At 49.4% G+C, this 13,774-nt stretch overlaps 3 protein-coding genes across 3 annotated transcripts in view; 1 reads left to right on the plus strand and 2 right to left on the minus strand.

Moving 5' to 3' along the window:
• Nucleotides 1–6,104, minus strand: part of LOC128270327 (thyrotropin receptor) — an 11,486-nt gene extending 5,382 nt beyond the window's left edge. Inside the window, exon 1 of the mRNA XM_053007727.1 lies at nt 6,054–6,104. Coding sequence (XP_052863687.1) covers nt 6,054–6,104 — 51 coding nt within the window. The remainder of the gene's footprint in view (nt 1–6,053) is intronic.
• A 1,799-nt stretch (nt 6,105–7,903) lies between these two features.
• On the minus strand, nt 7,904–10,902 carry LOC128270328 (chorion peroxidase-like). The gene is made up of 4 exons (XM_053007728.1): nt 10,773–10,902; nt 9,826–10,231; nt 8,659–9,753; nt 7,904–8,588 (listed from the first exon to the last, which is right to left on the minus strand). Exons 1-4 carry the CDS (start codon nt 10,900–10,902, stop codon nt 7,904–7,906), a joined length of 2,316 nt encoding a protein of 771 aa, XP_052863688.1.
• Nucleotides 10,903–11,225: 323 nt separating this feature from the next.
• On the plus strand, nt 11,226–13,526 carry LOC128270329 (chorion peroxidase-like). The gene is made up of 3 exons (XM_053007729.1): nt 11,226–11,958; nt 12,035–12,761; nt 12,830–13,526. Exons 1-3 carry the CDS (start codon nt 11,226–11,228, stop codon nt 13,524–13,526), a joined length of 2,157 nt encoding a protein of 718 aa, XP_052863689.1.
• The last annotated feature ends 248 nt before the right edge of the window (nt 13,527–13,774 follow it).

The raw sequence follows: 13,774 nt of genomic DNA on the forward strand, positions 1-13,774 counted from the left end.
GTCCGAAGCGTGGCGTTAGCGTCGAACATCAGTGTGTGATTATAACCGCCGAGGCGGTTCGATCCCTCCGGGCGAACCGCTTCATTGGGCGCCATTTTCGAGACACTGGGCGGAACCATGGCGAATGCGCCTACCAGCTCGCGCCCACCAGCTGGAAACTCCCGGCCACCACCCATCAGCAGCAGCGCCAGTGCGCCCAAAAACCCCCACGCGTACACCAACGAACCAGAGTGTCTCCTTGTCCGGTACGGGCTTACTGTCATTATTTTGAGCCCGTGTTAAGCGTTTCTCGAAAGGCACGACGCGGCCTTGGTCCGGAAGTGGGGTTAATGTTTTGTTTTCGCTGCTGCTTCCCGTACACAGCACCGATTTCGCGCATCACCGGCAGCGTTTCCGCTTCATGGACACCCTTTCCTCACGTGACTTCGTTCACAGACACACTAGACACTGGGACAGGTTGCCGGAAACTGTGTGCGCTCTTCGTGCGACGTACCCGCAAGAGCCCGGCTTTGATAGTCATATTTTGAAACGCTTGGCTTAGTTTAATTATTACAGCTGGGCCCAGGTGTCCCGTAGTGTTTGGGATGCTGGGCGGCGAAATAAAACAGAACTTGTTAAACACCTTTTAAAAATACGATTAATGCAATTTATCAACCCGTTTATAGATTAAATTTATCGAGAACAGCATCTTATTGTTAGGTCTGCCTTCTTTCTGTGTCAAACTCTGCCAAACGAAACTGTAAGCATTCGAAGGATGTTTGTTTCATTATAAAAAGGTACGAATAGATTCCAAGAAGGTATCATAGAAGCACCCATCGGTGAAAAGGGTTCGAGCGATTACAAGCATAGCTACACCGTTCATCGGCCGTTATAGTTCAAGAATCATCTTACGGCGTCCAAAATTTAATAATCAGCGGAAGTGTCAGGTGTTTTAATTGAACATTGGCAAAAAGGTTCTTGACTGTGTTCCTGACGGAAGTTCAATTAGCGATTTTACGGTATCGGATAGCGTCGTTGTGCAACAAGGTTTCGTGTTATATCGCATTATGCGTCCATCATTAAAAGGCCTTTTTTCTCAGCAGAGATGCGGAGACCTTCAAGACAGTTTTCTACCCCCGTAGCAAATATCCCCTAGAATACCATGGCCTTGTTAAAAATACTATTGAGTATTTTTATTCGGTTTCATAACCCAACCTGGAACTCAGAATTGATGCGCGGTCGTCCCTCGTCGGACATCCCCGTTACGAGCTCTCTGTCGTACGTATAACAATTTCTCGTCATTTCTTGACTTCAACATGTTCCTTAATCAGTGTCGTGATGTTTTTGCTTTCATGTCTTCTTGGTACTGTTTTATTCGTATATGCGTGAATATATCACCTTAATTTTCGGTTACCAGCTTCTGCATTCATTTCGCCAGTTATGTTTAGTGTTAGTGTTGGTTCTAGGTTCTCAGTTGTGCTAAGTTAGAAATTGTCAATAATGCTATGTTGCCCATTGATTTTTGTAAATAAATAAATGAAGAAATAAAAATAATTTTCTTGTTTAAAGCGCAAAGTAAATTAAAACTATGATAATTAAATTGTTTCTTTTTATCTTAGAAGAACGGAACGGCTTATAAAAATACGGCTATAATTAAATGATTGCTATTGTTATATTCGACAATTTCTACATAAATGTGGTTCAATGATACATATCTTTTACCCAGCATTCGAAAAAATTAATATTAATTTAAATTAACATCGACTAGAGACTATAGTAATTAAATGAGCGTCTTTTTTATATTGATACTATTGATTGATTGATTGATACATAGAATTGATATTTTAGGATAAATCGTTCCCTTACTGTCAGGCATCAAGCATTTTTCACGGTTATAAATTCACGATCAAAGAAAGGCACTCAAAACACAACCAAAATCATATCCATTATTTTTGAACGCAATGGTTCGTTAGCTCGCCGAATTCCGATTTTCAAAACGACCCATACCGGCAAACAATCTCCGTCAATCGTCTGCGGTGGCGGATTTTGGCGCCACCAGTTCGTCTGAAATGGTTTTGATTTTTAAAGGACGGCTTCGGTATCGGTTTCTCAGCAGAATGGTAAAACAAGAGCCGATGTTTATGATATTATGTTACCAGTAGCACAACAACTGATGCAAACAAGTGCTGAAAGCAATATTCATTTTACGTACCAGTACGTACCGCCGTATCCGTTTCGCCCGGTTTTAACGATAGTAGTTCCACAAATCAAGAGCCGAAACCTCGTTCGAGCAACACAAATTACATTTTCATCGGCATCTACCATAGCTTCGCCATCACATGCCGAAACCAAACGCAATAGTTTTATGAGTGTGATGCGATCATTTTTTCGTGCCGTATGCTTTAAAACAAAACCAGCCAGATGGAAATGCCAGATGAGAATGAGCTAGCCCGATCAAAATAAACATCAGAGGATTCACTCCCATTAGCGCTCCGAGGTTAATTAATTTGTAGAAACCTTGACAAAACACACATTGGCTGTATTCTGGTCGATATCATTTCAGCACTGCTTTTAACCATGTCAACGACCAATTTATACCATCATTTTCCACATGTACCGTGCCTAATAAATTTTCAACATGTAGTCCCATATTTCACATTGGTTTAAACTTGTGAATTGTTTGAGTTTTATAACATTACTAACTATTGGCTCGACACGTAGTGGATTGATTATTTTGCAGCTATCGTACAGTTGGATTCTGTTCAGCCGTTCAGCGAACAGTTTAACTTGTCGTTTCCATTCAGTATGTCTCTCTTTGCGAGCATATGGGTGGTACTGTGCCTGCCAGTGGAAAAGCAAACGAATCCAATATCAATTTTGCTCTGAACTAACCCTCAATCTTCATCAAGAAATTGCAATACGATACCTTGTCATGAAAATGTTGTATTGATGTCATGCAATAAGAAGATTGTGTGCTGGACCTCTACACATAACCATAGTGCCGAAGAAGTTTTGCTGTTGTCATCAGTGACTGATGATACCCGTAAAGTGTCTTCAATCATACTGGCATTAACGTGGATTATCAAGAGGTATTCTTTCCTCCATTATACGCCACGTAGTAAACTTATGATTACTATTGCTATTTCGACTTCCATCAACTGAAAAACAGTATTCTGTGTTTGAGGTTCAACCATTGAATAGCTGTGATTTTTCAGTTGTGTATGTACAGTGGAATTATTCAAGAATGAATAGACAGATGCTAATGGTGTGCCATAATACATTAACATCGAGCGTATCAATTTTTCATGCGATTATTTATTCATTGGTTATTATTAGACCGGGCAGAGCAGTATTAAGTACCAACCAAGTATTAAATATTAAGTTGATGCACTGCACAGAGTTCTAACGGACGTCTTTCGCATAGAAACCGATTAAGCGTCCTAATGCGCTTGATATAGTTGACGCGCTTGACTGCCAAAACACCCTTTTAAAAGTAAATTCTTTCCGCGAACAGAGCTCACTGGGTACTTTGTGAAAATGTGTAGCCCACGCTTGTAGCTTCTTACAATTTCGAGCTTCAAATTTATCTTTAGATAAGCTTTCTTCTCGGCGAAGATCGGAGCAATCGGAAGTAGATTTCTAGCAGAAAAACCCATTTCTGTTAACGTTTACCTTTTTTTTCTGGGTCTTATAAGCTTTTACTATAAAAGCTGCTACGTTCGAGAGCTCATTAGAGTTTTCTCATTACCATACACAAAAAATATGTCGAACCATAAGAGAAAGCTAACACTATTAATACACAACGTTGCATAATGCTGGCCCCGCAGAAAACGTTAATTCCGAATTGTTTGCCAACAAAACCTTCGTCGATTAGCAGCCCGGCAAATGTGAGGCCAATGTGCAATTTTCTATTGCTAATGCGAGCCGTACCTGCTGCTTCCTTCGTCGCCGTCGTGGTGTTGACTGCACGACTGAACCCCCACCCAACCCCCCGTCGGTACCACTCCTCAAACCACCGGAGTATCAATGGCGTGGTCGGTTTCGAACCATTTCGAGTGTCAATCCACAGCCTTAAATTAGATCATGATCGCACGATCCACGCAAACAACGATCAGTCTGGATTTTGTTTACCTTCACCTGGTTCGAAGGACAGGGTGGGTCTTTTCCGGCGCAGGTCCCCAAACGAAGCACTGGGCAGCCCGCTCGCACACACTCACAAAACTGACCAAAATAAACGTTTTGTTACGATGGCTGATTTCAAACCGTGCACTTTACATCCGCGGAACAATGGCAGACCAGTGGGTTTCAGCAGCAGCAGCAGCAGCAGCAGCAGTCACGGTAGCGCCCAGTAGTGAGCAGCAAACAAAAAAATACACAAGAAAATTGAATTGTTGACGTTGAGTGTTAGCACGACAATGGTAATTTTTCCTTCGATTCGCGCACACACTCAGACACACGCAAGTTATAAATTCCACAGGCACAGTACTACCTCTTTCGCAGCCACTTAGCCTCTGCGGAGCGACCCTACGGGAAGCCATCGGAGGCATCGGTTGTCACTTGGGGCCCCGGTCCGTCCGCCGACCCGCAGCTGGATCTGGTGACCCCTAAAGCCAGCCGACTGACCCGAAGCACTCATTGGGCGAACGAGGTTAAGTGGTTCGAGATACCGGGAGGGGACCGGTGGCTTCGAGGTTGCTGCTCACCCGGAGACACTTCACTAATTAAAACCACCTCCAATTGAACGACATGCAGCTCACGGTGTGGGCTCAACTCGATAAAGGCAATTAACACCAATGTGTAACCGAATACCCGCAACGCCTGCCAGAGTCTGCCGATGCTAATGGCGCGCTGGACGAGACGACACCAGCCGCAGCAGCAGCAGCAGCCACAGCTGAAGGTGCTGATACCTCCGGGTGACACACGCGTGACACACCGCCGGAGACTGTTCCGGAAAAGTGCGTCCGAACGCGCCGTTTATCCGCGACTGACTGCCGGGGATGCGAGGCGATGACCATTAGCACACCAACCACGTCCTCCACGGTTCCACGATGGAGTCGCCCGACCAGCCGTCGGGTCGAGCCCCGGATGAACACTGCCAAGTTCACGCGCTCACCGGCCCGGATGTTCATTCGAAGACTTTTCCGACGACTTTTCCGACTTTCGGACGGTGGCTATGTGGTTGTTTCCAACTTCGCTGCAAAACGAATGAAAACTGTTTGCCACCTCCGAACTGCAGTTTATTAAATCGAAAAGTTTCTGTTACTGTTGATATCAATCATCTGACCAGAGCTCGGGCGCTTCTTAGCAGACGGGATTATGGATGAAAAGACCCGACGGGTGCTAGGCGCCCGAAAAATCTTATTTGTAATCAGCTTAACGGCTGCTCGTTTTGGCATCCGCCTCCCTATCGCTTCTGGATGAATGGTGCTAAAAATGACCAGAAAATGCAATCCGATTACTGTGTTTAGTACTTAAAACGGTTTCGTTGAAAAAATCTTCCACTATTGCTCGATAGAACTGAAGCGTGCTAGACAGATGCAACACTAACGCGGCTTAAACCGAATACTTACGGTGGATCGTCAGGGTAAATCAGAACCATAGATAGATGCTTGCGTACGAAACGATATTTACATAGATTACGAAAAAAAAAATTCTGTTTACCATTTAACGAACAGCCGTTTATCATTTAACAAACCACTGCCATATTCATGCCAATCATTCGGAACCGTTGCTCGGGACAGTCTTTGCCGGACTGTTTCGAGCCAGTTTTTCATCGTCGTTCCAAAGCATGAGGCTGGTATTTGTTTGGAAAACACGTTCTAAGCATCACATGTTTGCAACAGAATAAACAAAGTGACTCCCCTCCACAATAAACATACATCTCGTTCAAAGTGGTTCTGCAGATGATGTCGAACGGTGAAAAACAGTCTTCGACAGTGCAGCAAAAGTGAGAACGAAGAAAGACATTAACACTAATGTTCTGTTTTCTTATCATTATTTCCTGCACTCGACTTCTAAATACGATAGCCGTTGGAACTACGGCCAACCAGGTGTAGCCCACATGCGGCTCGTACGGTTGCGATAAAAATAAACGATAACCAAAGACACACATTGCTGCCCATCATGGTAAATTAAGACGTGAGAGACCTGCTAATTCCACGCGATTTTTCGCATGACAGCCAGCATCTGTTTGTTTTAGCTTCTAGAAAATGCGTCAAATATTTGTAAAGAAGAAGTCATCCGCCGAGCCCGCCAACGTAGGAGCACACCGCAAAAGCGAACCGCTTCAAACTGGTACGCCGCGGTGAATTAATTAGCGGACTTTGGATTTATTTTCCACCTCCCTCGGGTACGTCCATTTGGGGTCTGGACGATGATGATCTCGCCGAAAATGAGCCACACGCACGCGCGCTCCGGCCCCCCACCTGCGCTGTGGTGGTTGAGCACTTAAAAAATCACCAATTATCACTTTTGAAAATCGATTTGTCTATAGAAAAAAAAACGTTTTCTTTAGCACACCAACCTGCACATAGTTGGCTACCTAGGAGCATCCACTTTTGCGAACAGGGACAGGAAAATGGAACTATCCAACGACAAGCTAAGCTGCAAACAGTTTCCGGCTCGATCAGTAGACAGTAATAGATTGTGGGTTCAATTTGATCGCCTTCAATACAAATATGCTTCACAAAGTCCCCACAGGTCCCTGAAACCATCCGCAGTTCGTGCTCAATGCCTCGCGGTGAATCATAATGAACCTTGAACGGACTTCCGGAGCCGCGATGAACGAAAATGGCATGAATTTTTCATGGACGCCATATGTCCCATAGGAAAGCCAAATGCTAGTTTCACCTGTAGAGCCAGGCCACTTGTTGCTGCAACATGCAGCTGTTGTTCTGGGTCGTGGACATCAAACAAACAGCCGGCACCGGGCACCGTGGTCAGCACATACGTTGGCGTTGGTTGGCCAAGCAAATAGCACTTTGACCATTTGTTGAACTTTGCAGTGCCAATAATTTCCCTGAAATATGTTCGCATTTATGAATGCGCATTCCTGAGCCAATGAACAACAACGCCTCCGCGGGAAATGCATCGTAGTGCTCAGAAAATGAAATGGAATGTTGCTGTGTGATATGGAAAACAGTTTTTTGCGAAATACAGGACACCCAAATGAAGCTACGTTATCTGAAAGAAAAAAGACCCATTCTTTGAAATGATGCATTATTTGGCCACAAAGGTCACCTACAACTCCTCTCTGACCACAATCGACGAACCATTCCCTCGCGAGCTCACGTAGTAAATAAGGTATGGTGTGAAGTATTTCATTTCCTAGTTAAACATAACGTGTCCGGCGCCACGGAATCGGACATTCCGCACTCTTTTGGCTTTTATCTCCCAAGCTGGCCACTTTTTCCCGGCAGCTTGCCAAACGCAAATATACGCCCCGGCGAACGGCAAACATTGAACGAAACAGGGATGTGAAGGAGCAAAACCGAATACGGTCCGACATTTTAGTAGCTTCATTTCTTTGGCCGTGTCGAAGAAAACGGAACTCCGATGGAGGAGGAAATCCGAAGCAAAAATAAACAACCATCATCGATGGGCAGTGAATTTGGGCGTCAGCTGTAAACATCGTTTACGATCGGGCGGCAGTTGATTGGCTTGAAGTCCGGGCCCGGGATTGTGCATCCAGATTCGAAAACTTCGGTGTTTACTCGGAACCACGTTCTGGGTTCAAAGATCCAGTCGGTCGGGTTTAATGATCATAACCCGTTTACGGCATCGAAAACAATTGCAGTTGGTATTAATTTGCACGGAAAATCTCTATATTTCCAGCAATATAGCTAAACACATGCATAAAACATAGGAAAAAACTTCACAGACAAATAACTCCCAACAAGTAAAAATAGGCATAAAAACACAGAAATCAATCGCGCCACCAGTCCAGGTTTAGATGCGGAATGTTCGGCGAACTGCACGCTACCGGCCGGTTGCCATCGTGTGGCAAAGCGAACGCATCCGGCACCACCTCCATCCGGTGTGTATCGCCGGCATTAGCGCAGATCAGCGACGCCATCGTGGTACGCTGCAGTTCCCTCAACTGCGGCAGCGTAAAATGTCCGGGATTCGTCGCCGGGCCATTGCTGTAAAAGTAGCGATCACCGTGCCGAAACTTGGCAAACTGATCGCTAATCAGCTCGGCAAACGTTTCACCCACCACCCCATCGGCGACGGGCTGTTCCAGTATGCCGCCCACATACAGATCGATGTCTTCGACGGCCGAATAGAGCGACGCCAGCTTCGAACCGAGTCCGGGACCATAATCCGCGAAGCTGCCCACACCGGACTTGCCAGCCAGCCGCAGGTAATCGTTGTACGGGCGCAGAGCATGATCGCGTCCGCGCTGTATGTTAATGGCGATTAGATCGGCGCCGTACGGATTTCCTGGCTGCACATCCAAGAAGTGAGTCAGGCTGGTGGTGAACATATCGTCTACGCTCTGCATCGGCTGCTGCTGGATCGCGCGGAATAGATCATCGTAGAACGTGTGCTCGCGGAACCGGGACGGATCGAGAAACGTCTGCCACGTCTGTACGGGGCCATCCTTTAGCCTAGAAACGAAAGACACCCCATCAGATGACCCACATATATGTTGGTCACCAGCCTTGATGTGCCACTTACTCAAACTTAGACGGAACCGTCGAGTGGCCGAAACGGAAGGCCGCCACCGTAAACTCACTCGAAACGGACGGATTTACGTCATGCCGGTAATGCTCGGTGTAGTCCCCCGCTTCCCCAGAGTGGAGCTTATAGACGGACGCGAACTGTGGGCCAACAATTTTCGGCAGGTACTCCGTGTACACGATGTGCTGCAGCTGGGCGATGACGATCCGGCGCGATTCCTGAAAGATCGTGCGATCGCTCCAGTGCGGATTGATCCGCTCGAGATGTCGCGCGATGCGATTATGCTCTCGCAGGAACAGCGTGTGGACGGCCACGAGCGACAGTAACTGATTCGATCGAACATCGCCCGTTTTGAAGCACATTTCGGCGCGCTTCTCGCAAAATCCTTCGCGCCGCTCCAGCGGTGGAAGTTCGTTGTGGTGGCGGCGATGGTGCAGCGACTTCAAGCGGCCCCCTTCGTGGGCCCGCAGCTCGTCCGCCTCCCGACTCGAAGCCCCGTAGATGGGCGACCCGTCGATGTAGTGGCTGGTGCTGGACAGTTGCCGGGCGTACTCCTGGGCCCCACAATGGTTCATGGGCGCCACAGCCGTTCGCACAAAGTGTAAACACTTCACACCGTACTGGGAGTAAAAATCGTCCCCCTTCAGCACCGGGATCGGCATGCAACCGACGGACACGTTCCGCAACCTTGCCGACCCGTCTTCGGTGCAACACTTCGCACTGCTATCGAGCGCCTTGTTGCGCGAAAAATCGTGCGCCAAGAACTGACCGAACTGCATCAGCAGCACGTTGTAGTGAGGGTGCGGATGGTGCAGGTCCGCGAACAGGTTCGAGGACAGTTTGCGGGCCGTCGGCAGGTAGCGCCCGGTAGTGGATACCGCACGCGGTGCCCAGACTCCATCTCCGTACGCCGGGGGAAGCACGCGTTCGACCGGATATCCCACCGCACCCCAGAGACTGCAGCCGGGCTCGAGATTGTTGCACTGGCCATCGTAGCTACGGTACCGGGAATGGGGCTTCTTGCATGGAGGTCCCACCAGACAGCGCTTTGGTCGCCGGATATCCGCCACCAGGTTACCGGTACCGTTGGTCCTGCAGAGGGAACAATAGAAGCAGAGTGACATTTTTTCATCAAACCTTCCCACGGATCGCGACCGCACTTACATTCTACGAAGTGCCTGCAGTGTAAGCACGTCCTGCAGACCCTGCCACGCCAGATCCTCCGCATCGTGCGTAGAAACGGTGCCATCGGGTTTCTCCCGGAATCGGTTCGCTTCTTGCAGCCCAATAGCTTGGGCTTGCTGTAAAATTTCGTCACCGACGACCGGGGCCAGCGGATCGGTTTCCACATTGTCATTTCCGATTCCAGGGGTGCAGCAAATGCCAGACATTGAGCCATCCTCCAGCTGACACCGTCGCCAACGGGCACTTTCCCAACGCCGTTCGGACGGTGGTCGAAGCACTGCGGGTCGCGAAAGGTACTCGACGATGGCCATGCGATCCACATCCGGACACTGGAGCAACCGCGTGCAGTAACTACCCTCGGAGCACGGCGAACTCGGATCCGGCCCTTTAAATTAGGTTGGAATTTATATTAGATTTCCCGACGCCAATTACAACCAAACGCAATCAAAGCAGTGCCAATTCTGTGGCAGGCAGACATTTTCTCGGCGGTTGGTGCACTGTGCCTGAATACGGAATGCTAACAAAATCTCTGTCTCGTGAAATTTAACTTCTCCGCCTGAGCTAATTAAACAAATGTTCACTTTATCGAAACATTACACACAGTAAAGTACGCCCGTATCGTTCGAGGAATTGGCAGCTAATTAAATCGTTAGACACAAGTTGTGTAACGGTTCCACGAAAATTCTTTCCTAAATCGCAAATCGCTTGGCCGCGTTCGGAAATCGAAGCAGATGCGCCCGTTATCTTTTGCGAACCCGAGCTCCGGGCGATTACAAAACGAGCTCTACGAACTATAAACTAATAAACATCCATCGACTGAACGCCCGAGGCCGTAACCAATACACCCGAGGCGCGTTTAGAAGCTACCAGCTGCAAATTCGAACAAAGGCCGGTCACCTCGTCTCTCAGCCTTCGCATCTACCTACCGGTTACGGAATGTGGCAGTTCGGTGACATTGGCCGGGACCGTGTCCCCGGCGATCAACAGGAACACGCTCGCAAGTTGAACGGCAACGGCTCCGATTCTCGGCACCGACGACGACGAATGTCCCGACATTTTGTTCAATCAACCCCAAGCTTGGCGTCCACGAGCGATTCGTTAGTCGGAAACTGTGCCCCGTGGACGTTGCCTCCTGGTTACCGGCTGTCAGAGGACTGATGGTGAAAAAAGGCCGCAAGCTGGTGCCCGAAACGCACGAACGCGTTCCCAGGAACGCCATCTCTCGGCGTGTTCGGCAACCCGGTGCAGCTGCGTAAGATCACTTCCGGGGCAAGTAAATTACTTGGCTTGGCCACGCCATTTGGTGCGTTTGGCGAGGTTCCGGCCTTTCGGTGGCGTCAGTGCAACGTTCGCTGCAGGAAAGCACGCATCGCACCACGATGTTCGCCGTAAGTTTGTTCCCAATTTTAACGCTAGCTTTAAGTGTCAGTGTCCTGCGAGCGGATGAAGCAGATCGAGTGGCCACGTTTGATTCTGGCGTCACCGCATCCGAACAACTGCTTACGCATGCCATCCGAGAAGGCCACCGGCAGTACGCACACCGAGTGGCTAGTGTTGAAAAGAATGGCCAGAAAATGAAGGGCACCAACGAGGGACTGCCGGCTTGGCACCAATTCCACAGCTCACCATTCGCGCGAGGAAAGCCTAACCGAGCAACGCCACGGGATGAGGTCGAACCTTACGAAGATGTGTTCGTAGCGCGATCCTTGGCCGATGCGCTCAATCTGACGCTCACCGAACGCACCGCGGCCGATGACTTTGGGTTGGGAGAAGCGAATCGTCTAAAACGATGCATGCCACCGAAACCGTGCGATCCCCACGCCAAATACCGTTCGTTCGATGGTACTTGCAACAACCCGGTCCCCTCTCGGAGCAGTTGGGGTTCCGCTGGTTCTCCTTTCGAACGGCTGCTGCCTCCGGCCTACGAGGACGGGGTGTGGAGTCCGCGGGCACACTCTTCCGCAACCGGGCGACCACTGGCCAGTGCCCGTACCGTCTCGGTAACCGTCTTCCCGGACAACGATCGTCCGGATCCAAAGTTTAACCTGCTGATGATGCAATTTGGGCAGTTCGTGTCGCACGATATCACGCGTAGCGTCAGTGTCCGCTCTGGTAAGAGATCATCCCAATAGGAATCGCAGGAACTCGCCGGTAACGTCGATTCCTTTTGGGCTTTCCTTTGATTTAGGGAACGATGAAATTCAGTGCTGCTCGTCGGATCACTCGGCCGCGTTGCCCGCCGAACAGGCACACTTTGCCTGTCTCCCGATCGAGGTTAGCGCGGACGATCCATTCTACTCGAAGTTCGGCATTCGGTGCCTAAATTTTGTGAGACTCGCGTTGGCCAGAGACGGAAAGTGTCGGGTCGGGTACGGCAAGCAGGTGGACGTCATCACACACTTCATCGATGGCTCCATGGTGTACGGATCGAATCGCGAGACGGCGGACTCACTGCGCACGTTCTCCGGTGGCCGACTACGCAGTATCTTCCCATCCGGCGACGAGCTGCTGCCCACCGAAAGCCGTCCGGACGCTTGCGAGCCGTGGGCGAAAGTATGCCTGCGGTCCGGCGATGATCGCACGAATCAGATCATTTCGCTGACCGGAGTGCACGTGCTGTTCCTCCGTGAACACAATCGGCTGGCCGCGGGCTTGGCTCACGTTAACCCACACTGGGACGACGAACGATTGTACCAGGAAGCACGTCGGATTGTGGTGGCAGAAATACAGAAGATCTTCTACAACGATTATCTACTGCAAATCATGGGACATGAAATGGCTCGCCACTACGGCTTATTGGATAATCCTGATGGGCACACCGATTCGTACAGTACCGAAGTGAGGCCACTGGTATTCAATGAACTGAGCGGAGCGGCCTACAGATTCGGACATTCAACGGTGAATGGAGCTTTTCTGTGAGTATGCAATGTCAACCGTTAGATCTTTTCTAGATTGATCCACTTTCGTCGAATTTATTCAACAGGATACAACATCGAGATCGCCGCTCGGAACTGGTACCGATCCAGGACGTGTTCCTCAACCCCTCCAGGCTGCTGCAGCGATCGTTTTTCGACGATCTGCTGTTCTCCATGATCGATGAACCGCAGCAACAGGTAGACGATTCCATCACGCACGGTCTGACGAGGTTACTGTTTGCCGGGCGCCTTCCATTCGGGTCAGATCTGGCCGCACTCAATGTCCAACGAGGCCGCGATCATGCGCTCCGGCCCTACAACGACTATCGGGAGTGGGCTGGGTTGCCGCGGATCAGCAGCTTCGAGCAGTTCGGTCCGGTCGGTGAGCGGTTGGCCGCCGTTTACGAATCCCCGGATGATGTGGATCTGTGGGTAGGAGGACTGCTCGAGCCACCTGCACCCGGTGGAGCACTGGTCGGCCAAACGTTCGCCTCCATCTTTGGCGAACAGTTTGCTCGGCTTAAGTTCGGTGACCGGTACTACTACACCAACGGACCGCAGCACAACCCGGGTCACTTTACCGTCCATCAGCTGCGAGAGCTGGCCAAAGTGTCGCTGGCCACCGTAGTCTGCGCAAACATTGGCCATCCGGACGGGTTTTCCGTGCCGCCGAATGTGTTCCAGCAACCGAGTGGCCACAATCCGCCCGTACCGTGCGGCTCCTTGCCACCGGTCGACCTGAACGCCTGGAGGGGCGATCACTGAGCGTTGGTCGGCCTTTATTTTCGTATTGTTACTCACGCCCTCCTTTTTTTAAAATGTATAAAATGTTAAACATTTCTATGTTTGTTTGTTGAAATAAAAGTATGTTGTCGAAGTATCGACACACAGTTCAACGATTCGCAACTGAACCTTCAGTATATTAGTATATAAGTTATCTATCAACAAGGACGACAAGGAGGCCACAGATGGACAGTTGCCCGTTCGGCGTGTTTCGTTCCGGTGAGTGGACG

The sequence above is a fragment of the Anopheles cruzii genome, chromosome 3 (genome assembly GCF_943734635.1).
Source record: "Anopheles cruzii chromosome 3, idAnoCruzAS_RS32_06, whole genome shotgun sequence".
Lineage (NCBI taxonomy): Eukaryota > Metazoa > Arthropoda > Insecta > Diptera > Culicidae > Anopheles > Anopheles cruzii.

What these genes read in the sequence shown, in the direction of transcription:
- LOC128270328 (XM_053007728.1), bottom strand. Translation starts at nt 10,902, where the DNA reads ATGTCGGGACATTCGTCGTCGTCGGTGCCGAGAATCGGAGCCGTTGCC. An exon ending in ACTGCCACATTCCGTAACCG is followed by an intron (nt 10,232 to 10,772) that starts GTAGGTAGATGC and finishes CCTAATTTAAAG; the next exon opens with GGCCGGATCCGAGTTCGCCG. An exon ending in CTGCAGGCACTTCGTAGAAT is followed by an intron (nt 9,754 to 9,825) that starts GTAAGTGCGGTC and finishes TTCCCTCTGCAG; the next exon opens with GACCAACGGTACCGGTAACC.
- LOC128270329 (XM_053007729.1), top strand. Translation starts at nt 11,226, where the DNA reads ATGTTCGCCGTAAGTTTGTTCCCAATTTTAACGCTAGCTTTAAGTGTC. An exon ending in TAGCGTCAGTGTCCGCTCTG is followed by an intron (nt 11,959 to 12,034) that starts GTAAGAGATCAT and finishes CCTTTGATTTAG; the next exon opens with GGAACGATGAAATTCAGTGC. An exon ending in ACGGTGAATGGAGCTTTTCT is followed by an intron (nt 12,762 to 12,829) that starts GTGAGTATGCAA and finishes TTTATTCAACAG; the next exon opens with GATACAACATCGAGATCGCC.